The sequence below is a fragment of the Arachis hypogaea genome, chromosome 14 (genome assembly GCF_003086295.3).
Source record: "Arachis hypogaea cultivar Tifrunner chromosome 14, arahy.Tifrunner.gnm2.J5K5, whole genome shotgun sequence".
Classification (NCBI taxonomy): Eukaryota; Viridiplantae; Streptophyta; class Magnoliopsida; order Fabales; family Fabaceae; genus Arachis; species Arachis hypogaea.
This window is the reverse complement of record NC_092049.1, coordinates 11,162,401-11,187,852: the sequence shown is the minus strand read 5'-3', so window position 1 is coordinate 11,187,852 and position 25,452 is coordinate 11,162,401. Positions and strand designations below refer to the sequence as shown.

The window sequence follows — 25,452 nt, the reverse complement described above, 5'->3', positions numbered from 1 at the left end:
TCTATAAAAGCAAATATTATATATTTTCTATCTTTTTGAGAACTAAAGTTGAAAATAATCTATCTTGGGAATTGAAGAGTGTGTTGGAAGGAAAAAAAATGTTGGAGAAGGGTTTGCTCTAGAAAATTGGTAGAAGCATTTTAGTGAGTATTAAAGAGGATTCATGGGTTCCTGAGTTTATTGCTATAACCCTTATTCCTAACACTAATACAAGAACACACTAGAATGGGTTTCAGAGTTAATTCAGCTAGATAGAAAATGGAATCTGGCATTGATAAACAGCTTTTTAGTATATAAGTAACAACAGCCATACTCAAAACAGTCATCCAAGAAGGAGAAGACACACTGACCTGGATGCAGACGAAAAATGCGAGATACTCGATGGCTTCAGGGTAGGTTACTTTCCAATTCTTTTACCCCATCGAATTTCTATCTGAACAAGGTAAAAAAAGCTCACTATGATCATCAATTTTGAAGCTAAAGTGTCCACCGAAAATAAAAAGCTTTTTGTAGAAGGTGATGCATGATGGCTTATCAGTTAAGAATAAATTAAACTCAAAAATTGCTAAAGTGAACCCAGACTGTCCAAAATGCGGATTGAAGAAAGAGTCTGTTTTCCATTGCCTCTGGTCATGTCCCGACGCCATTGAAGGTTGGAGCGACAACCAACTGTCCATTCCTCTCAGAGTTGAAGATCTTTGACGATGGTGGATGCAATTGACCAAATTCCTTCAGAAGAGTGGAGATTATCAGTGATTGAAAGCCTAGACAGCTCACACAATATGGGAGAATTGGAGAACAAAGAATGAAGTGATCTTCACTGGTTCTGAAAAAACTCCCTTTTGGTGGCAGAAGTTGCACGGAGAGCTCTTGAAAACCCATAAACTCATTTCTCTTTTTTTTAAATGGTTATGTATTGTTTTAGTTGGAATTTTCTGTTTTTCTTTTTGATTGTAGTCCAATGTAAACCAATTATTCCATCTAATAAAATTTTCTACCTTTTGATTAAAAAAAAAAAAAAACTAATAACATCCACAAGAAGATACTCTTTAACTGAATTCATTGTAGATTAAACAAATTACCTACAAGTTCAACTATGTTCTAATATATTCTTTTTTATTTTATGTAATTTTATTAATTACTAATATAAAATTGTGTTATTATTAGAATATTATTTTATACCTAAGTATAGTATCGAAAGAAAAAGAGAAAATGAAAATGAAGCATCGAACAATAATTTGAGAGAGAAAGCGAAATACCACCCTCAAATAAAAAATTGAAACAAATAGAAAAAGTACTATCAATGCAAGCGGTTCCAGAATAATGTCACAGCTCATTTCCACCAAATCACTTCAGCTCAAATCTAAAACCAAAAATACCCCTGAAGAGGGAAGACTATCTATACGAATTTACGAAAGAGTCCTCCCTAGAAACGCTCCAAACAGTAGTTTGCACCCACAAATCCTCTAATCCACACATTGAACGCTGTATTTCCCCAAACAAAAAGCACAAGACGCACAAAAAAAGTACCCCTCGCCCTCCCTGTCTTATTTCCCTCTCATTTTTCTCTCTTTTCCCTCCTTCCGCTTCCTGTTTTTGTTTCCCGACAAAACAAACCACGTAACAGAAAAAAAAAAAAAGAAAAAAGGAAAGAACGAAAAATGAGAGAAATCCTTCACATCCAGGGGGGGCAGTGCGGTAACCAGATCGGTGCCAAGTTCTGGGAAGTCATTTGCGACGAGCACGGAATTGACCACACCGGGAAGTACAGCGGCGACTCTGAGCTTCAGCTCGAGCGCATCAACGTCTATTACAATGAGGCAACTGGCGGAAGATACGTTCCACGCGCCGTCCTCATGGATCTGGAGCCGGGAACCATGGACTCCGTTAGATCCGGTCCGTTCGGGCAGATCTTTAGGCCTGATAACTTCGTTTTCGGGCAGTCCGGGGCTGGTAACAACTGGGCGAAGGGACATTACACTGAGGGAGCTGAGCTTATTGATTCCGTTCTTGATGTTGTCAGGAAGGAGGCAGAGAATTGCGATTGCTTGCAGGGTAAACTGCTTTTCGTTTTCCTTGATTCCGTTTGTTCGAGATTTTGTATTTTAGGATCTGAATTGAAATTGAAAATGAAAATGAATTAGAGTTGTTTATTTTTTTGGTTTAATTTAATTTATTAATTAATTCACATGTTTTGTGTCTTGTTCATGAGGGAATTTCGGTTTGAGTTTTTTATTTTCATTTCTTGTCGATGAATTTCTATCACGAGTTGCCGTTAGCAATGATATAAACATCATTTCAGTTTTCGTTATTCAGTCCTTATGACTTTGAAATTCTTTTAGTTAGTATTTGTATGTTTTGTTTTGACTCGTTTTGCTTCTGTCTTTATTTAACTAATGTGTACTTTTCAGGGGTTCTAGCTAATTTTTGGGTTCACAATATTGATAGCCTTTAACTAATTGCTTGTTGTTGTTGTTGTTGTTAAAATCTTTTTAAATTTTATGTCTATATGATTGTCTTTATCATCTACAAAAGCAATTTCAAATAATTAGGAAATTAGACAACAATATTGTGAGTGCACCTTCCCTTCTCCCGAAGGCCTTAATTGAAGTCCATTTAGGTTGTGTTTGACATCTATATGGGTTTGTGCATTATTATAGTTGTTTTCAATACTTTGGGATTTGGATTGCCTATGCTTTTGTCAAGATTTTCATGCTTTGGACTCTGGCCACATTGTAAGTTTTTCTGTTAAAGCTAACTAGCTGTAATTTACTTTAAACTAAAATATATGACAGGATTTCAAGTTTGCCACTCCTTGGGAGGTGGTACCGGCTCAGGAATGGGAACACTTCTCATCTCGAAGATTAGGGAGGAGTACCCAGATCGCATGATGTTGACTTTTTCTGTCTTCCCTTCCCCCAAGGTATCTGACACAGTTGTGGAGCCATACAATGCCACACTTTCTGTGCATCAGCTTGTTGAAAATGCTGACGAATGCATGGTCTTGGATAATGAGGCTCTCTACGACATTTGCTTCCGTACTTTGAAGCTTGCCACTCCAACATGTAAGTTTCTGATTTCTTGTATTTTATTGCATATGGCAGAGATATTTATCTTTTTGTTGCTGCTGATGCTTTTGTTGTAATTATGACAAATAAACAGTTAATGTTACGGAATGAATTATGATCAACATAATGATATATCTTTTGTATAAAGAAAAGACAATTTGGTTCACCTTTCATTTCACAATGTAAAATTGGGATTAAATGTTAATATCATTGTATTGGTGGGACCATGGGAGGAGCCAAATGGGTTTAGGTCTTGTGTCTTACCCATCGCTGCTGATGGTGGTGGTTGGACAGACTTGTAAAATCATTTGGTTTTCACTCACTTCCCCTAAATGGAATGTATTCTTATCATATTCTAGTCTTTTGGTAGGAAGATCAACTTCTTAAAATTTTTATATTCTTTGCTTACCTACAGTTGGCGACCTTAACCACCTAATTTCCGCTACCAAGAGTGGAGTTACTTGTTGTCTACGTTTCCCGGGGCAACTTAACTCTGATCTCCGAAAGCTTGCTGTTAACCTTATCCCATTCCCTCGTCTCCACTTCTTCATGGTTGGGTTTGCACCCTTAACATCAAGAGGATCCCAGCAGTACCGGGCTTTGACTGTGCCTGAGTTGACTCAGCAGATGTGGGATGCCAAAAATATGATGTGTGCTGCTGACCCACGCCACGGTCGCTATTTGACAGCATCAGCAATGTTCCGTGGTAAGATGAGCACCAAGGAAGTAGATGAGCAGATGATCAATGTGCAGAACAAGAACTCATCTTACTTTGTTGAGTGGATTCCTAACAATGTCAAGTCCAGCGTGTGCGATATCCCACCCAAGGGTCTCAAGATGGCATCCACCTTCATTGGTAACTCAACCTCAATTCAGGAGATGTTCAGGAGAGTTAGCGAGCAGTTCACAGCTATGTTCAGGCGCAAGGCTTTCTTGCACTGGTACACTGGGGAAGGAATGGACGAAATGGAATTCACCGAGGCCGAAAGCAACATGAATGATCTGGTTGCTGAGTACCAGCAATACCAGGATGCTACTGCTGATGAGGAAGAGTATGAAGAGGAAGAAGAGGAGGCTGCTGCTTAAGGCATCTATTGTGCTATGTGGAAGATTGTTTCATATGTTTAATATGGTTGGCTTTTGATCGAGTGGTAAATTTTTTAAATTTTGGAGCAGTCAAATTAGATTGACTCGTTGATGTGTATGCTTAATGCTTATGTGTTGATTGTTGTCATTTGTATAAAACTGGGTTTTGTTGGCAATGCTTCTATTTTTGAGATAAGTCTTGGATGTTTGTTAACTGTTATTATATGTATAGAGTTTGAAGATTTTTCTATAACTCTTGCCCTTTTCTCTTCTCCCGTGAACAAGTTAATTATTTTTTTTTTTACCAAAGATATGAGACTCGAACCCGCAACCTCTTAATTGAGTATGGGGAGATTATGCCATTTAAGCTATTACTCATTGGCGAACAAGTTAATTATTAATGTCTTAGTATCCATGCAATATACGAAAACTGTTTATTTTCTTTTATATTTATGTCTAGAATATACTTTAAAAATAGACAATAATAAAAAATATATCAAGACATTAATACACCGTATAACAATATTTCAAAAAAAAATTAAGGATTGTTGGTTTTTTAAAAAAGTAAATAATATTTTTAAAAGATGTATCTAAAGTCTAAACATCTTTAAAATTTAATAAAAGTAATTTGACAAAAAAAAAAAAAAAAAGAAATCTCAACCGGTTAGACGGAATGACTCGATCCTAAACCGTAACCACAAGTTGAGTTATTACTTATTAGCTAAAATTGACTTCTCCCAAAATAGGTTATTAATTATTATGCAACCCTAGTGCTTCCAGCTTTAAATGATGGTTTACCTTATTAGATTTTTTTTTTCTAAAAACTTTTTTTTTTAATTTCTACAATATTCTTGATCTATTATAAATTAAAATTTTATTGAACAATTTACTATTAACTAATGAATTAGTATAGAATTCAAATATCTAATACTTATTTAAACGAATTAATAAAATGGAGATACTACACATCCATGTAACCAAGTTGGCCCAACAAAAAAAAAAAAAACCCAATACCATTAAATGAAACGTGAAATACACGCGCCCAACACACAGGAAATCGTTCTTACTCCTCCTCCACGCTTTTTCTTCTTCTCCCGCGCTTCTTCTTCTTCTTCTTCTTCTTCTTCTTCTCATGCTCGTTTACGCACGAAGCGTCTTCTTCTTCTTCGCCTTCTTCTTCGCGTTCCTCCTTCTCCTCCTTTTTCGCGTTCCTTCTTTTTCACGTGTTCTTTCCTTATCGTCATTCTTTTATTGTTGTTGCTGCTGTATTTTTTTGTCTTTTCTTCTTTCTCTCTCTGGTGAAGAAGCAGTAGAGTTTTGAATAGTGTAGAATGAACCGAACACAGTACTCATGGTGAACCAAACATAGTACTCATGGTGAACCGAACACAATACAATTGTATAGTATTGAGCGAACGAAACATAATCCATTATATAAAATCAAATTCAAACAGTTTTTTGCAGAATAAACCAAACACAGTACTCATGGTGAACTGAACATAGTATTCATGGTGAAACAATTGTATAGTATTGAGTGAACGAAACATAATCCATTATATAAAATCAAATTCAAATAATTCTGCCTACAATTTACATATTACCAACTCAATTCAATTCAATTCAGTAAACCTCCGTCCATTTAATTCAATTAAAATTAGCAATTGCATTCCATTCAATTCGATTCAAAATTGAATAATCCAAACTTTGTCAGTTTGATTCGTTTCAGAAGAGTAATCCAAATCGCTCTCCTATTTACCAAAAAATTATGAACCCCTAAACACTGAACCCTAAACCCTAAACACTAAAAACAGAACCTTGAACGCTGAACTCTAAACCCATAAACCCTAAATCCCTAAAACTCTAAAACCTAAACCCTAAATCCTACACCCTAAAACCTAAACCCTAAACCCTAAACCCTGAACCCGAACCCTGAACTCTGAACTCTGAACCCTGAACGCTAAACCCTAAACCCTAAACCCTACCGTAAACCTTAAACCCCTAAAACCCTGAACCCTGACCCCTAAACCCTAAACCCTCAACCATGAACATGGTGAACTGAAATTAATACCCGGGGCGAACCAAAAGTTTGAAATACACTGAACCCCTGTATACTGAACTCTGAACCCATAAACCCTAAACCCTAAAATCCTAAACCCTGAAACCCTAGCGTCATTCTTTTGTTGTTGTTGATGCTGTATCTTTTTGTCTTTTCCTCCTTCTCTCTCTGGTGAAGAAGCAGTAGAAGGTGAGGAAGAAGAGTTTTGAATAGTGCAGAATGAATCGAACACAGTACTCATGGTGAACCAAACACAGTACTCATGGTGAACCGAATATAGTACTCATAGTGAAGCGAACACAATACAATTGTATAGTACTGAGTGAACTAAACATAATCCATTATATAAAATCAAATTCAAACAGCTTTTTGCAAAATGAACCGAACACAGTACTCATGGTGAATCGAACACAGTACTCATGGTGAAACAATTGTATAGTACTGAGTAATGAAACATAATCCATTATATAAAATCAAATTCAAATAACTCTGCCTACAATTTACATATTATCAATTCAATTCAGTACGCATCCGTCCATTTAATTCAATTCAATTTAGCAATTGTATTCCATTCAATTCGATTCAAAATTGAATAATCCAAACTTTGTCAGTTTGATTCATTTCAGAAGAGTAATCCAAATCGCTCTCCTGATTTGAAGTTGAGTCATTTATTGTTTCGATTCAGAAGTGCAGATCGAAGAAGAAAACGAAGAAGAATAGGAAGAAGATAAATGCAACCAAATCGAAATAAGAAAACGAGAAGATGAACGCGACTAGAGGAGAACGACGCAGGCAATGCAGATCAATAAAGAAGAACGCGAACAGAGAAGGAGGAGGAGGAGGAGGAGGAGGAGATTTACATTGCAGCAAAAGATTTACGTTGAGCAAAACTTTAGGTTGCAGCACGTTATATGTAGCGCGTGTATGACAAACGAGTAAGGGGTGAGGGACGCGCGTGTGGAGGAAATTACTTGGTTATGTAAAAAATACATGGATGAAGAGTTTTTTCATTAATAAAATTGACTATTAAACTAACTCAAATTTTATTTTTTCAAAGGTTTAAATTTGATTAATTAAATTTTTTTTAATTTAATACATATCCAGTGAATAAATACTTTGTCACCGCATGTCTAACTCTCTCAAAACCTATTTTTTATCCATCTCATTTTTTATTTTAATTTGATCCATTTAAAATAAAATTCTGCAAAAATGATATAAACAATTTAAAAAAAGAGATAAATAAGAAGAAAAAGAGAATAAAAAAATAAGAAAAAAATTCAACTAAATAAATAAAAGTAATACCTAAATTTCATAATTTTACAAAACATAATTTTTCACAACAAAACAATTTTATGACTTAAGTGCGATTATCTTCCCCTAATTATTAGGCACTCACAATCTAATATCATCATACTACATATCTAAATTTTTTTATTAATTAAATTTAATTAAATTCATATTTTTTATTAACTAAATTTAATTAAATTTATCTAATATAACAAAAATAAATTAATTATGATTAATATTATTTTAAACTTTATTATTTAAAATAAAGTTAATTTATAAAAAAATTTAAATATATAACATTACTCCTCTTGATATTAAAACCCATTTTGAACATCGTCTCCAAAGTCCAAACCTTTAATTTTAATTGCAAATAACACTTGAAATCACTAGAGAAAAGATGAAAATGAAAACATATAAAAAAAATTGAATTTGAATGAAATGTAATTTTATTATATTTTAAACATTACGTAAAAATTTAGAAGGAAAAGGAAACATTGTAAATAAAAAACTAGAAATTAAATCAAATGTTAGAAAAAAATAGCATAAATAATATGATCCTTTTTATTTAATAAATAATATTGATCCTTTTAGTATTTAAAAAACATTAAATACATTTTTCCGGTGTTAATATAAAACTGCGCCCTAAAGAATGGAGAGGTCAATATTTAATTCTTGAAAGAAAGAGGAGGAAAATACCACAAAACCTCTTCAGAAAACACAAAACAGCATACACAGTATATATTATTTCATTAATGTGTTCTTTATACAAAGAAAAAAAAAATCATGCAGTCAAAGCCGATATCGCTCCTGATAATTCTCCTCCTCTTATCTCCTCGTTCCATTATGGAATCTGCAAAACAGAGAAAATCAGAACAAGAAATGAAATGGTAAGTAACCATGGTTTTTTATTCTACATGCTCTATCGTCCGTAATCTTCCAGGTAGATATATGATAACACCAACAATAATATCAAACCCAATAATCCGAAATTGCTTAATATTCTTCTTCTTCAAAATCTATATAAACAACAAGGACAGCAAATTATTTTAATGTATTAATTCTTTAAGAAATCAGGGAGACTGCTTGGTCTCAGTATTTTCGAACTTCTCTTTGGTTCTTCAACATCCAACATCTGAGAGCATATATCAAGAAAAGAAAAGAGATAAAAATAAAAAAGGGATTAAAAATTTATTGTATCAAAATTTAACGAATAAAAAGAATTACCGAATTGTTAAATTAATGAATGATTAAGAACCCCTAACCCCTTTTTGGATATAAAAATCTTACTGTTTAAAATTTATTGTTAAAACCTACCGTTTTTCTTAGAAAAGATTTATTGATAACAAATTTACTTATCAAAAAATAATCAATCATAAAAAATCCTACTGTTTTTCTTAGAAAAGATTTATCGATAAAAAATTTACTTATTAAAAAAAATAATCAATCATATTGAAATTTAATGATGACTTAAATCCAATAGCAAATTAACCGTGGTTGTTACGGTTGAAAAAGAAAAGAATAAGACACACATTTACGAAAAAAATGAAAAAAAATATATTGAATGTATTTATTGTATATATTTTATAAAATGATTTTATACATATTTTAACACATCCTAAATAAATAAATGCTTTATAATAAAACTAAATATAAAAACCCATTTAAATAGTAGTTTCTCTCTATTCTTAAATTCTAACCATCAAGTTTATTTTTAACATTCCCCTTAAACTTGATAATTGTCTGACTCCAATCATAATTCTTAACTTTTGAAAAACATCATATTTCAAAGACTTTGTGAAAATGTCGGTAACTTGATCAAGTAATTTCACATACTCAACCTCCAAATGAATGTTCTCAATGCCTTGTCGAATGAAATGATACTTTGTCTTTATGTGCTTGCTTTTGTCGTCGTGAAACACTGAGTTTTTTGCTAGGACGATGACTGACTTGTTGTTCATCATGATCTTAGTGGATTCATTTTACTCAAAATGAAATTTCTTCATTAATATCTTCAGCCAAATTGCATGACATGAATAGGCAGTGACAGCAACATATTCAGCTTCACAAGTTGAAAGAGTGACTATATGTTATGTTTCTTTGAAAACAAAAAAATTGCATTGTTTCCTAAAAGAAAACAAATCCAATAGTACTCTTCCTGCCGTCAATATCCCCAGCATATAAGGCAATATAAGGCAATATAAGTCTAATGTGATGAAAATGTGATCAGCCTTTGTACAAAAATATTCCATACTATGTGGCTAAATTATTCAGAAAGGATGGCAAAGCTAATTGGGCCAGAAAACCAGTGTACAGCTCAAAACAATTATTCTTTGTAATGCAACAAGCTCTGGTCCGAATTGAAAGAGATGTGGTTCGGTTACCCACACTCTTTGGATGATGGAATTCAAATTTCAATCTAATTTAATGCATGCATTGGTTACTGGAACTTAAATTCTAATTTGGTTAAATGTTTACATAAGTAATTGAAAATTACAATTCAATTTCATTTATTTGTGCATTGAATACTTTTTTTTTGTTTATTATCTCTCCTCTCTTCTTTGATATTCGGTCACTTCACTCCGGAAAGAATAGTGAACAAGTTATCAGAAGAGAAGTACAGATACAGTGAGGCTAATGAAAAAGAAGAGGCTAGGTTGATGATGGATTTTTCAAAAGAAAGATTCGAAGCATGGTGTGGCTAGATCTTTGCCATTGAAGGCAATATTTTCAAGAGAAGCTTCAAGATCTTCCATGCCAAGAATAGGAAAGATTCGTCTCGGTCAGAGAAGAAGATCTCAGTGGATAAAGCTCATTTCCATTTTTGTTATTCCAAGATAGAAGGTAGCTACTGGAGTTACGAAGAGGAAGAAGCAAATATGGAAAGGAAGGAGCTGTCAAGGATCAGAGATTCATCAAGGGTCAGAGTTCTTTCTTGGAGCCAAAATCAGGATCAAGGACTCAGAGTGAAGGAACTTGATGAAGAAAATTGAGAGAGGTACATGCATGTTGGTTTTTATTTTTTCCTCTCTCTTCTCTCTATCCGAACCGCTGTTGTGTGTTGGAGAAGATGTTGTCGGCTTGGTTGAACTGGTTTCAACCTTGGAAGCTTCCCCTTCTATAATAAGGGTGAACGGCCAAGGGTTGAGACAAGGAGAGAAAGCACAGAGTTCTCATAGTTACCTGAAGCTAACAGAGTTCTTCTCCTTCAATGAGTTTCATTTTGTTTTCTTTTCTTTAGTTTTGTCTGTCTGAGTCTCATGGTAAAAGGCAAACATGGTGAGGTTTGTAAGAAAAAGCCAGTGAGAGAAAAAAGACAGTGAGCAAAATTAAAGAAAAAATTCATAGATGTCTTAGAGTTTCTTTGTACATCTGTATGTTGTGTGTCATGATCCTGTAGGGATTCGCTTGCAAGTTGGGTTAGCACTTTGCAGTTGAAAGCTTGGTAAGAGTTCAAGCCAAGTTCAGATTTGGGGATAGAATTTGAATTTATCCCAAATAGGATTGGGTAGATCCTAGGAAAGAATTGGTGTATGTAATCTGATGATTATAGTGAAATTTTGTCACTTTGTGATGGAGACTGGATGTAGGCTGCATTGCACTTAGCAGCTGAACCAGGATACTTTTGGGTGCGATTCTCTCTTTCTCTTCTACTCCTATTTTGATTCTATTACGTTGGAGACAAAATTGAAAAATATCTCCTAATCGGTTACGAGACAAAAAGAAAATGTCTCTTGACTGGTTATGAGACAAAAAGTAAAAATATCTCCTGGAGTTCTTTAAAAAGACAAAAATTAATATTCAGAAAAAGGGGCTAAGATCAACTCTCCATTCTCTTAGCCACTGATTACCATCAAACTCCCTACAAGGTTTCTGAATAATGTTTGATCAACTTTTCATACACCTTCTTCCTTTTTGAAAAGTTTGACTCCACACTCTATAGGTTTATTGGTAGGATTGCAGTCTAACATGTTGAGTTTCTTTAATAGCTCTCTTGCATAAGCTTCTTCTGAGATGAAAATTCCATCATCTATTTTAGGGGTGCACATGGGTCGGGTGAAGCCGGGTTTGATGTGACCCAGACCCGACCCGAAATATACACCGGGTCTATTTATTAGACCCGAACCCAACCCTAGACCCGATGAAACCAATACACTTTCGGGCCACAATTATACCGGGTGAAAACTGGGTGAAAACCGGGCCGTTAACATTACATTACGTTGATACCTTCTTGTAAGCTAGCATGTAAAAATATTCAAATTTTCAAGACTCCAACAATTATTTAACATGGTAAAATTCACTTAGAAAAATATAACAAGAACCAACCCTTTCTTCATAATTAAAGCATAACCACAATCAATACTAAAGTATAACCACAATCAATACTAATATTGTCTAATAATATTAAATATTTAAATCAATACAAATAATACAATATTATGCATTAGTCTAAAGTCTTATGCATTCTAAACATAAAACATTAACTTATAGTCTTATAATGACTAATAACACAAAATATTAAGATTTACAATACTTAAATTCCACATAAGAATAGTCATGATCCATCACTAATAATACAAAATATTAATTGTGTATGATGACCGGACCACTGGGCCGACTTCGGGTGACCCGAGCTATGGCCCGAACCCGACCCGAAATAATGACCGGGTCTATTTTTGAGACCCTTACCCGGCCCTAAATCCGATGAAATCACACCAAATTAGCCTCTAAAGTGTTCGGGACCGGGCCGGACCTTCGGGCCGGGTCGGGTCTGTGCACCCCTAATCTATTTGTTTCACTTCAATTCCCAGATAATAGGACATTAAACCCATAACACTCATCTCAAAATCTTGAGCCATTACCTTCTTAAATTCTTCAAACATTATTTGATTATTTTATGTGAATATAAGATTATCCACATAGACACAAACAAATAACAAATTTCTTCTTTCCTCTTTCACATAAAGTGTATATTCATGAATGGACCTAGTGAAGCCATTGTCTTGAAAATACATATCAAGACGATCATTCCAAGCTCTTGGAACTTGCTTCAGTCCATATAAAGCCCTTTTACGCCTTAACACCTTATCTTCACAACCTTCAATAACAAAACCTAAAAGTTGTTCAATATAATCTTCTTCTAAAAGATTACCATTCAAAAAAATAATTCACATCCATTTGGTGGATTTTCCAGTGGTTTTGTGCTGCAAGTAATAATAATAGCCTTATCGTTTTCAAGCGAGCAACCGGAGCAAACACTTCATCATAATCTATTCCTTGCTTTTGCTTATACCCATTTGCAACGAGTCTTATCTTGTACCTTTCTACATCACCTTTAGCATTCTTCTTAATTTTGTAGACCCATTTGACTCCAATAGTCTGATGATCACTTGGAAGTGATGCAAGTTTTCAAGTGTTGTTCTTCTCAATTGATTGAATTTTCTCCTTTATAGCTTGTATCTGTTTTTCATCTTTGATAGCTTTAAAATTCAAAGGCTCGTCATTGGAGAGTAGACACAATAAATTATCATCCTCTAGTATTTTAGTTTTGTCTTAGAGATTAGTGAGACTTCGATATCTGCGAGGGCTTTCGCTTGAACTAGAAGATGGAGATAACGATGATGATAATAGTGGGGTTAATGCTAATGTTAAAGGATTGGTTTTATCTTGCACTTCTTGCATGGGAGCTTCTTCTTCCTCAAAGTAAGGCAAAAAATCATAAGTAGCTTCATTTTATGTAGTCTAGTCCCACTTTGTACTTTTTTCAAACTCAACATCTCTGCTTATTATTACTTTATTGTTCTCGGGATCAAAGAACTTGTAGCATTTGGTATTCTCCTCATAGCCAATAAATACGACCTTATAGCTCCTATCATCAAGCTTCGATCTTTCTTGCTTAGGAATTTGGACATATGCAATAGATCTAAAAACCCTTAAATGTGACACATTAGGTTTTAAACCACTCCATGCTTCTTGAGGTGTTATATCTCTCAAACTCTTGGTAGGTGAGTGGTTTGAGAGATAAATTGCACATGCAACTGTTTTTTCCCATAACTCTTTTGGCAATGACTTGATCTTCAATATCATTCTCGCCATATTTAGAATTGTCTTATTTTTTTTTTAATAATTCCATTTTTTTGAGGTGATCTAGAAACAGTTAGGGGACGTCGAATAACATGGTTTTCACAAAATGTCTTGAATCATTTAAAGTGAATTCTCCACCTCTGTTAGTTCTGAGAGCTTTTATCTTATAACCACTTTTATTTTCAACGAGGGCTTTGAACTTTTGAATGTATTAAATGCTTCGCACTTTTGCTTCAAGAAATAAACCCATATTTTGCTTGAATAATCATCAACGAAAAGTAGAAAATAAGCACTCTTACCAAGTGATAAAGGCTTGATAGGTCCACAAATGTCCTTGCGGGTAAGCTGAAGTGGTTTGGTAGCTCTTGATTTAGACCGCTTTGAAAAACTCTTTCCTGAATGTTTTTCAAGTAAGCAAGCTTCACATATCTGATGAGGATGATCAATTGTTGAAATTCCTTTTACCATCTTCTTTTTTCCAATTCTTTGAGTCCACCAAAATTTAAATGTCCATATCTCATATGCTAAATCCATAATGGATCTTCGATACATGACTTCAAACATATAGCTCCACCACTTCTCATGTTTAACAGAACACACAATTTTTTGTCATAGAAACCTTAGCAATAAGATTTTCATTTTTATCTCTAAGCCAAAGATAGCGATCTTCCATGACTATCCTGCAACCATTCTCCATAAGTTGTCCAATACTCAAGATATTATTCTTCATCTTTGGGATGTAATAAACATTGGAAAGAATCTTATGACTTCTGTTCTTCAACTCGAATAGAATCGTCCATTTGCCATTGATCTCTACTTTTGATTCCTCACCAAAACACACGTGTCCTTTTACGTTGGCGTCGAATGCTACAAATTTACTCCTATCACATGTCATATGGTTGCTAGCTCCATTGTCAAGATACCACGTACTATCTTCAGAATTTTGATCTTCTTTGAGCGTAAGGAATAATGTTGATTCTTCAACATCTTTACTGTGTACAACAAGTTTATTTTCTTCTTCTTTGTATGTCTGACACTCTCAAGAATAATGTCCATTCTTTCTACATGAATAACATTCAATTTGTCTTTTATCAACCGTTCTTCCTCTTTCACGACCTCGAGAAAAATTTAGATTTTTTCTCTGTTGAGAATAATTTTTCTCGTTTCTTCTTCTTCCGTAACTACGTCCTCATCCTCATCCACGGCCTCGATGACCTCGTCCTCGTCCTTGTCTTCCACTTTCGTTGGCTTCTCCTCTAACATTCCACAAAAGTTTTACCTGCAAGACATGTTTCACATGTTCTTGCTTGCCTTTATCCATTCTTTCTTCATGGGTCCGTAATAAACCATTCAACTGATCAATGGATATCGTATTTAAATCTTTAGACTCTTCAATGGTTACCACCACATAGTAAAATTTTGAGTTGAGAGAATGAAGAATTTTCACAACAACACGAACATCTTCTAATTTTTCTCCAAACCTTTTCATTTGGTGCACTATCGCCAAAACTTTGGTGAAATAATCCAAAATAGATTCAGTCTCCTTCATCATTAGAGACTCAAACTTAGCCCTTAGAGTTTGAAGGCGAACCTTCTTCATTTTCTCAACTCCTATGACGAAATTTTGAAGAGTATCCCAAGTTTTCTTTGCATTGGTTATATCAACAATTTTCTCAAATATATCATCATCTAAACCTTGATAAATGATAATAAGTGCACATTAGTTTTTCTGTCTTTTATTTTTCAATTTGTCCTTCTGAGTTTCTGTTAGTTTCTCCATATTTTCTAGTTCTACATAATCTTTTTTAACTATCTCTCACACGAGCATCGAGAATTGCTTTCATTAGATGACCAATTGTCATAGTTAAACTTAGATAATTGTGAGTATTAAAAAGATAAAATAATTCTTTTTGACCGAAGATATTTTATAAGTGGCTCTGATACCACTTTACTGAAAAATAAAAGAACAAAACATATACACTCACAAAAAAAAATTACAATAAATGTATTGAATGTATTTATTGTGTGTATTTTATTAAATAATTACATATATATTTATATATTTCTTTTGACATCTAAATTTTAACACATTTTAAATAAACAAATATTTTAAAATAAAATTAAATATAAACAATCCATTTAAACAATATTTTCTATTTATTTTTAAATTCTAATCATCAATTTTATTTTTAACCGCTTCTTTGACACAGTTTTCACCCTCTTTCATTAGGGTATCAAAATCAGCAGGCAAGGTCAATTAATATCCACTTTTTCTTGAAAGAAAAACATATATCATAAAATTTGCTGCACTGAAATGAAGTTACCTGGTTGGTTCTTTTAGCATCGATACAATCAATCGAAGAAGAAAGAGGAGATGGAGAAACGGGGCCGAATTCATGATGAGGCCTCGGAGCTTGCTCACCTTGCACCACTTTATTCACGTTCCAAGCCCTCATCTTATGATGCACCACTTTATTGATTCTTTTTCTTGGACAAGCTTTTGCAACTGCATTTGCTTTCTTTCTTTCTTTTTTGATTCGTAGGTGAATGAATCCGTTTGTATCAAAGAATTGCTTCTAGTAATGTATCTCTGTTATACAAATGAAACTAACATGTCAACATTCATATATAGTGTATATTGCCACGTTACAAGACACCTAGCTTTCGGTAAAATACATGTGTTACCATTTTGTAGCACATCATCTTTGAAAAGAGTCCTTTTTAATTTGTTCCTTATAAACATAATCATGTTCCCTTCGAAAAATTTATAAAAACAATTAACCATTCAAAATGATTAAGCCCTAAAAATAATTAATGTATTTATTAAAATAATAAATTAAATTTGATAAAAATATATGAAGTTTGAATTATCCCAAAACTATTTTGCAATCAATTATTGATCCAATCGTTATTATTATTATTATTATTATTATTATTATTATTATTATTATTATTATTATTATTATTATTATTATTATTATTATTATTATTATATAATATTAACTCCACCCAAATACTCATTAAGTGGTATATATATGAATCACGGACATTTACAGAAATGACCAAACGTAAAACATATAAATTTATTAATTTTAAAGTAAAGTATTATTTTTGTTTTTAAGGTTTAGGATATGTATTATTTTTGTTCTTAACGTTTAAATTGTCCTATTTATATTCTTAACATTTATAAAAGTAATTTAATGTTATTCTGCCGTCAATTAATTAATAGATCAGATTGTATTTTAAAATTATTCTCATTTAGATATATTTATTCTCAATTAGATCTTATTTGGATGTGTTCGATTTCAATATTGTACCCATTATTTATGTTCAAATTCAATTATGTCCCTAAAGAGTAAATTACGTAAATGTTACCGGAATTAGTTTCAACTTTTGATGAACTATTATCTAGAGGGATCATCGGTTCTGTCCTAGATATTTGTATTCTAACTTCAAGAAGAGATTTTTAGAATTCCAACTAAAGCTCATGATGTGTAATTAACGGTACGATAATATTGAATCACTTTTACACACATTAGGAATACAAATAAAACGATTTAAACGTTAGAAATACAAATAAAATTTACTCTAACGTTGGAGACAAAAACAATACTTTATTCTTAATTTTAAATTTGTGTTTGAGAGGGGCCATCATATATAGAAAACCTAAATTTTTTAAAATAAATTACAATAATATTTAAATATTTTATTATTATTAGAATATAAATTAATTTTTAAAATATTTTTTTATATATTTCTTTTAGTTATATAGAACAATTTTGTATTACTAATTAATAATATATATTATTTTTATACCAATTTTAAATATATTAGTCAAAAATAAAGTTAGATATGTTGACATATAAATCGTATTTAAAAAATATTTTTATATATAATTGTACATAAAAAAAATACACTTCGAATAAGTATATAGACTAAATCTCTCGCAGATATACTGTTGATTATAATAATTTATTTTATCTATAATTTAGTTAGACGATTTTTTTATATATTATATTATTAATTAATATAAGTAATTATGGAGTTATTGTAATGATGGCTTGAACAGTACTAAAATAGATATAAATAAATACAAGAGACAATAACAAAATTTTAGATGTAGTTAACATGTGTTCTAATGATAAAAGTTAAAATTATTAATCAAAAAAATTATTATAAAAAAATTGTATCATAAAAAATATAATTAAAATTAGTGTATAAAAAAATTAAGAATTTTAAATTTACAAAAAAAAATGACAACAAAGTGATGAAGAGACTAATTTGGTTTACGACATTCATTCAATTTTAGAGACTAAAATGAGTTATTTAATGCAAAGTAAAAAATTAATTTGGTGCATATATAATAATGACATGCCAATGAGTTATAACTCAAATAGCATAGTCTCTCCATACTCAATTAAGAGGTTAGGGATTCGAATCTCCTATCTTTGGTAAAAAAAAAAAAATATATATATATATATATATATATATATATATATATATGATATAGTAGATGACACATACATAGACAAATATCATTGAGACACATAACATAACTATCCACTTCAACATGCCATATGTCGTTGATTGTCATCGTACCGTTAACAAAAAATAAGTCAGAGATTAATATGATATAATTTTTTCAATCTCAGACATATAATTGGTGCCGTTCAAATTTAAAATTTTAGTATACTGCTTTAATCTCACTATACTTGGGAGATTTTAGTCAAGTATATATAAAGGTCAAAATGTCTCCGACGTATAAATACGACAACCACGTGTTTCTTAAAATTATATAACAACAATTAACAAAGAAGCTTTTCGATCATACAACTCTAAAGACTTAAATACGTACATCAGCTTCAATCCAAATACAGGCTGTTGCCCTCCATTTAAATTCAGAACCACGGCCACCCTTATTTTATTGTTAACTCGTATTGAATGTGTTTCAGAATCACAAATGGAAGTGTTGAAGTGTTGATTGATTGGTTCAAATTAATCAATCAAGATTCCTACGTTGACTCATTAATTAACCAAACACTCTTGGCCGGCACTATTTCATACTCTACGAGACACTGCTTCTCTGTGCATGCCAGCATGAGCAAAACCCATACACCTTATGTTATCACTAATCAATAACATAACATATTTCAAAAGATCGATGACTATTTCAGTTCTTGATTGATTAATTATTAGGACGGCATATAGTATTTTACATCTTCATCATCATTAGATTGCTATATAAATGCCTTAGTGCAATCCTATATTGTCCATCAACTAACACACTAAAACACACACAAATTAAAACACTGCTACTCTTTGTGCTCCTTCACAAAATCTGCTATATTGCTTTAATTTATTGTGCTCCTCTTTGTGAAATGGCTTACAATTTTTCATTGGTGCTAGCAATTTTAGCTCTATCACTTTCAGTTGTTGTCACGGCAACTGACAATAGTGCTCTTCAGGATTTCTGCGTCTCAGACTCACAAGGCCAAGGTATATATATATATATTGCTTATCTTAATTAACCAACAGTTTCTCTTCATGGGGAAAGGGTTTAATTTAATTAAATTATTTCAAATTATGCATGGCAGTGTTAGTGAATGGTTTGGTGTGCAAGGATCCGAAAGTTGTTGAAGCAAATGATTTCTTCTTCAGTGGTCTTCACATAGCTGGAAACACCTCAAACCCTAGTGGATCTAAAGTCACTCCAGTAACTGCAACTCAACTACCAGGACTCAACACACTCGGCATATCCATAGCTCGCATCGATTATGCTCCATGGGGCATTAACCCTCCTCACACACATCCTCGCGCCTCCGAAATCTTGACAGTTCTTGATGGATATTTGGAGGTTGGATTCGTCACTTCCAACCCCGAAAACCGCCACATTCGGAAAGTTCTACAAAAGGGTGACGTCTTTGTGTTTCCGGTGGGACTTGTTCACTATCAGAGAAATGTAGGCCACAGTAATGCTGTTGCCATTGCTGCTCTTAGTAGTCAAAATCCCGGAGTTATCACTGTTGGTAATGCTGTTTTTGGATCTACACCTGAAATTGCTACTGATGTTCTTGTTAAGGCTTTTCACTTGGATGAAACTACCATCGGTTATCTCCAGTCCAAGTTCAAGAATTGAAATGAGTAGAAAGAATTTAACTAATTTATGCACAATTGTTTTTATGTTCTGATTATTATATTCTTGTTGATTTGTTGTATCTTGAGTGGCTTTTGATATGTGTAATACTATTTGGTGTGTGAATAAAATGATGCTTGGTGTTTTGAAAGTGAGATATGAAATAAATATTATAAATTTATTATATGATGTTCATGTAATACAGTAACCATGAATATATATAGCTAGCGAAAATAATAATATTCCAATAACCATTACAGCATCATCAAATTAGTCCAGTGTTCTTTGATGATTATGTAATTTATTCTCATAAGATAAAAACATAAACAAATTAAACAACAAGTAGAGGTGTCTGATAATCAAATTAACATAAAGCTGCAGAAACAATAACCTATCTCCTGCAAACAACTCCTTGTCCATCAATTCCACTTTGGCAGCTCAACCCTTCAAAACTGCTCTTCTCTCCAATATTATTACTGTCACCAACAAAACGAGAAACAGAACAATCTGTGGAGAACAAGCTAGAACTCTCGAATTCACTTCCGCTACCACCCATCACGGCCATCTTAGCTCCAATATCCAAACGGCTCACATAGTTTTCCTTATAAGTTTGTCCCAACACCCCACTCACTTCGCTGCTCAGATCCAAGAACTTGAACCCTAAATCAAGGTGCGCAAAACAATCCTCTTCGGTAACCCCATAGCTATGAATTCTGGAATCTTCTTCAGTTATAGGAACAACCTTTGCGCTCACCTTCAGTTTCCCTTCGACCTCCAGAACCACGCTGTTGCTGGCGGAGTCTTCAGCCCTAGAAACGGTTACGCTGGGGGAGGTTTGGGATGTCCACGTGGCTCCTTCTGATTGTGGGAGTGTGATGGGTTGACCGTCGAAGGAGAGGTCAACGCGGTCGTTGGAATCGTCCCATGCGGCGGTTTTTTGGGCCCCGATGAAGAGTGTGTGGTTGTTGTTGAAGAGGATGGCGATGGATTGAACCCAGGTGAAGTCTCTCTTCATGTTTTGGTTTCTTCTGCCGATGAAGTGGGCGTTGATGTGGAGGTTTGGATCGGAGACGAGGCAGAAGTTGGTGTTTTTCTTGCCGTGGAAGTAGAATGTGGTGCCATCGCCGCCGATGAAACGAGGGTCTTGGCAAACTGCTCCTGGTCTGTCACAATCTGTGCCAATCATAATTCAATATATTATATCAAAAGTTAAATAATTCAATATATTAGGTATAAATGCTGTATATATTATTTAATTTGTTTTTTTATGTGTATTTTGAATTGAGAAGGTTTAAGGAGTAGTGAGCATTTTTATTAAAATTTAATTAGTGTTTAATTAATAAAAAAATATGTGATTCTATATTATTAAATATAATTTTATATTATTAAAAATATTAATAATAATCAATTAATAGCTACAGATTACAAAATGTGTTGGTTACTAACATTATTAACATGTATTTTATATTAAAAAATTATTTGGTGACTGATTTTTTTTTTTTTTTTGGTATATATAAGATGGTTGGTGTGTATATATATGTACTTACTGCAAACAGGTTTACAAGTGTTGCAGTCAACCTCACATGCAGCAGGGCAGGCGCTAGGACAAGTGAATTGCATGTTGTAGCACTTATGGTAGTTCTTGTTCCTGCATCTTGCTGTTTTTGGTCCAGAAGGAGGAGTTGGAGTTGGGGATGGAGTTGAAGGTGAAGGAGTTTGAGGAGGAGTTGGAGATGAAGGAGTTGGTGTTGAAGGAGTTTGTGGAGGAGTTGGAGATGAAGGAGTTGGTGTTGAAGGAGTTTGTGGAGGAGTTGGAGATGGTGTTGATGGTGGTGGAGTTGAAGAAGGTGTTGATGGTGAAGGAGTTGAAGGCGAAGGAGTTTGAGGAGGAGGAGAAGAAGGAGTTGAAGGTGTTGATGGAGGTGGAGATGAAGGAGTTGTTGGTGGAGTTGAAGAAGGTGTTGATGGTGAAGGAGTTGAAGGCGAAGGAGTTTGAGGAGGAGGAGGAGAAGAAGGAGTTGAAGGTGTTGATGGAGGTGGATAGTAAGAAGGTGTTGAGGGTGTTTCTGATGGTGGTGGAGTAGGGTTAGAACCCCCAACACAAATGGGCTTGCAAGAAGCACATTCCACAGTGCATTCATCAGGGCAAAATTTGGGGCAAACATGCACCAAATTGTAACAATGTTTATACTTCTTTATATTGCAAGTTGCATGGCTTGGATTCTTGGCTATCCCAGGAGGAGTAGCCCCAGCCACTCCCACAAGCACCACCATAACTGCCACCAAAACCACCTGAACAATCATTTGACCCATTGATGCTATATATTTTTAATATATAGATCAATCAGCCCTTCAATTTGATGATTCAAATATAGCTCTTGTTACTATATATTATTGGTAGCTATATATATTTGTTTGATAAGTGATGGGAATGTCATGCCAAGAGCATTTCCTTTTATAGGCATTGAACCATAAAGATGAGATTCTATAGTACATTTTATATTATTCTACACATGCATGCCTAAAGTTCCGGATCATAACCTTTTTGGTTTTTATACGTCTTCTTTATTGATTACTTTCTCTATTCTCAGTTATAGTATGTAACCATATCTTTCCCTAGGTTCCTTAACAAATTAAATTTGTTCAACTCACTTTATTTTGGTTCTACATATAAGACAATAATTTTATTTATTTATTCGTTTTGTTTTTGTTTTTTGTGGTTTGCTTCTATAATTTATTTCTAAAGACAGCATGGCAGATTGGCAATGGCAATGTTGTTAGTTAGTAACTCCCCCCGGTTAGTTGTTGCTTGTTGTAAGGTGTTGCCTTAATTAGTGTGCCAATATGAATAATTGAATATAACAATATTTACAGCACAAGAAAAGTTATTGTAATAATGATAGACCTATAAATAAGAGTTAGGAGCGTAATATTTAATTACCGTATATATTGTTAATTAAAGGTTAACTTATTCTCAACAAACATATATATACCAGGGCCCTTTGCGTATCCATAAAAAAAAGTTGAAAAAAATTTAGAAACCAAAATAATTCAGGCATAATTAATAAAAAAAATTTTAATTTAATTTTATTTATATAATTTTTTTATATTTTAATTTTATATTTTACTTTTTTATCACTCAACTAATAACATTATATCCTTAACTATTAGGATGTAACATATTATATTTAATTAGACCTTGTATAATTTGACCTTTATATATACTATTGTATTAAAAATTAATCATAATTAATGATATACTTTAAATATCATTAATGTTAATTGATTTTTCTTTGTAACCAATAATTTATTTTTTTTATTGTCTCACTTACATAATATTTGTTTCATATTTTTTAAGATGGAATAATAATTTATTCTAATTTTTTAATATAAATATTTTTAAATTTTATCATAATTAAATTTAAAAAAATATCAAATACTTAAATTAATTTATTCAATTGACAAATTTATTGATAACATCCATAAGTTTATACACATGACATCCATAATTTCATATTAATAACATCCATAATTTCATACTCAACCTTCATAATTTCATACCTATGATGTCCATAATTAATAAATTTTTATAATTAATATTACTAAATACTATTTATTTTATTGTATTTTTTAAATTATTATCTTATATGAGTCATAATTTTAATTATTTTAATATTTTTTATTTAATATTCATATGTATGCTTATTTATTGATTTTAATATAATGAGTTAATAATTACTTTTAAAAATTTATTTCTTAATTTTTGTTTATATTTTATTTTTTATTTTTTATTTTTTAATAGTCTATATGTAAAATATGAATTGAATAGTATATGTAAAATATGAATTGAATAGTAGAAATTATTGAAATTTTTTAATTTAACATTTATAATTTTATATGTATAACATATATAATTTTAAACACATAATATGTATCATTAATGAATTGGTGTTAATTTATTATTTTATTTGTAGGTTAAAAATTAATAATTTTAGACGTTTTTAATAAATAGAGACTAATTAAATATAAGATGTTTTTATTTCTTATAAAATGTATTGATGTGATTTGAGATTTTTTTTAGGATTAAAAATATCAAAATTTAAAATTTTTATTTGAGAAAAAATTTATAGAATTATGAATATAATATAATGAAAGAGCATTTTTTGAGATTTAATTCACACTAAATTTAAAACTCACTTTTAGTGTAATTAAATGAGAGAAGATAGTTATAAAAACAAAATTAATTGTGTTAACTAATAAGGTCGAAAAATAATTCATACTCTCTTATAAATACAAATATTATTAATTATATATTTTTATCGTAATATTAGGGAGACAAAAAAATAATCAAAACTTGTTTTATTTAACATTTATTAATTCCTATAGCAATTAGTGAATACTAAATAAAATAAATTAATTTTGATTAAATTTTTTTTATTATCAAATATTTTCATATTTTTATTTATTGTCTATAATATTTTAACTACCTAATATTACTCAAAAAGTTAGCTAACTTTAAAGATAACTAAGAAATTCATGGTTAAAGAGAGATAATAGCTACACTAGGTAGAGATTAATGTATTTCTTCTCTATTCAATTCATCACAAACCATTGCATTTATATTAGGGATGTCAACAGGCAGGGCGGGACAGGAGATGCCTCCCTACTCCCCATTCCCATTCTCAAATTTGTTCTCAATTTTCGTCTTCAGTTTTTGCTGTGGGAATTCTTTCCATTCTCATTTTTTACAGGGATCCATTCTCTGTGAGAACCTCATTTCTCATCTATCTTATAGTTATACCTAATTATTAATTTCGATATGAATAGAGCTACAAGTATCTATTCTATACATAACAAGATTTTATACAAAAAACCTAAAAAATAAGATGGTAACTTCTTTCGAAATGACGCAGTAGGAGGACGCAACAGCAAGCCAAAGGACTGAGTATATTTTGCCATTCCTAATTTATATGGCGGCTCAAATATATTCTCTTAAAAACTCCTATGCTATAATTATTATCCCTAACACATATGAAGTGTATTATTCTCTCTATTATATTTTGGTATTTTTGGAGGATATTAAAATAGATGTATTATTTGTTCGGAATGAAAAATAGTATCAATAATAATTTTGGTCACTCATGGCGGCTGTCATGCATGTATGACTAGGTTCAATTTTCCACTTCCATTTAAAGTGATTCCTTCCTGAATTCCTTCGCGTATATTAAGCTTGAGCATGTTAGAACGGTAGTACCAGCTTATTTTATCTCCGTCACAAGAAGCTTTTGTTCCAAACAAATATAAGAGAGACCTTTTCAAGAAAATATTATTTTAAAAGTAAATTAAGTTGGTTCTGACACTGTTTTTGTATCAGAGCATTCCAACATTCATAAAGGCAGGAATGTATTTATGTATTTGCTTTATAATCAGGTTTGCTGTGAAACTAAGTGAACCGACGTGAGTTGTTTTCATCTTCATAATTGCCTATTTTAATTAAAAAACATATTTTTTGACAAATGATTAATTATCTATTTAAATATATATATTCAATTATTGTATATCTTTAATAAATGATTAAAAAAAGCAAATAAAAAATATATAGTAAAATTAGCGAAATAGAAAAAAAATGTAGAAAAAATAATTAATAATAATTTTATAAAATTACTTTAATTTTTTTTAACTAATATATTTTTCAATATTTTTATAATAATATATGGATAATTTTGTTTTTGTTCGATAGA

The 25,452-nt window shown here is 32.0% G+C and overlaps 3 protein-coding genes and 1 long non-coding RNA gene across 4 annotated transcripts; 2 read left to right on the top strand and 2 right to left on the bottom strand.

Annotated features, from left to right (window-relative positions):
- The first annotated feature begins 1,165 nt into the window (after nt 1–1,165).
- On the top strand, nt 1,166–4,407 carry LOC112741489 (tubulin beta-5 chain). Its single transcript, XM_025790501.3, has 3 exons — nt 1,166–2,055; nt 2,796–3,065; nt 3,484–4,407. Exons 1-3 carry the CDS (start codon nt 1,662–1,664, stop codon nt 4,152–4,154), a joined length of 1,335 nt encoding a protein of 444 aa, XP_025646286.1. The 5' UTR covers nt 1,166–1,661; the 3' UTR covers nt 4,155–4,407.
- A 3,801-nt stretch (nt 4,408–8,208) lies between these two features.
- On the bottom strand, nt 8,209–16,163 carry LOC140178256 (uncharacterized). Its single transcript, XR_011870611.1, has 2 exons — nt 15,903–16,163; nt 8,209–8,347 (listed from the first exon to the last, which is right to left on the bottom strand). It is a non-coding gene; the product is annotated as an uncharacterized lncRNA (long non-coding RNA).
- A 2,793-nt stretch (nt 16,164–18,956) lies between these two features.
- LOC112740264 (putative germin-like protein 2-1) lies at nt 18,957–19,714 on the top strand. The gene is made up of 2 exons (XM_025789037.1): nt 18,957–19,074; nt 19,173–19,714. The coding sequence occupies exons 1-2, from the start codon at nt 18,957–18,959 to the stop codon at nt 19,712–19,714; spliced, it is 660 nt and encodes a 219-aa protein (XP_025644822.1).
- Nucleotides 19,715–19,963: 249 nt separating this feature from the next.
- Nucleotides 19,964–22,119, bottom strand: LOC112741488 (uncharacterized). Its single transcript, XM_025790500.3, has 2 exons — nt 21,259–22,119; nt 19,964–20,884 (listed from the first exon to the last, which is right to left on the bottom strand). The coding sequence occupies exons 1-2, from the start codon at nt 22,022–22,024 to the stop codon at nt 20,103–20,105; spliced, it is 1,548 nt and encodes a 515-aa protein (XP_025646285.1). The 5' UTR covers nt 22,025–22,119; the 3' UTR covers nt 19,964–20,102.
- Between the last annotated feature and the right edge of the window lie 3,333 nt (nt 22,120–25,452).

Bases quoted from the DNA above. Each gene is read 5' to 3' on its own strand.
- LOC112741489 (XM_025790501.3), top strand. From the start codon at position 1,662: ATGAGAGAAATCCTTCACATCCAGGGGGGGCAGTGCGGTAACCAGATC. The intron at 2,056-2,795 runs GTAAACTGCTTT...AATATATGACAG, and splicing joins GAATTGCGATTGCTTGCAGG to GATTTCAAGTTTGCCACTCC. The intron at 3,066-3,483 runs GTAAGTTTCTGA...GCTTACCTACAG, and splicing joins GAAGCTTGCCACTCCAACAT to TTGGCGACCTTAACCACCTA.
- LOC112740264 (XM_025789037.1), top strand. From the start codon at position 18,957: ATGGCTTACAATTTTTCATTGGTGCTAGCAATTTTAGCTCTATCACTT. The intron at 19,075-19,172 runs GTATATATATAT...TATGCATGGCAG, and splicing joins CTCAGACTCACAAGGCCAAG to TGTTAGTGAATGGTTTGGTG.
- LOC112741488 (XM_025790500.3), bottom strand. From the start codon at position 22,024: ATGGGTCAAATGATTGTTCAGGTGGTTTTGGTGGCAGTTATGGTGGTG. The intron at 20,885-21,258 runs GTAAGTACATAT...TGATTGGCACAG, and splicing joins CACTTGTAAACCTGTTTGCA to ATTGTGACAGACCAGGAGCA.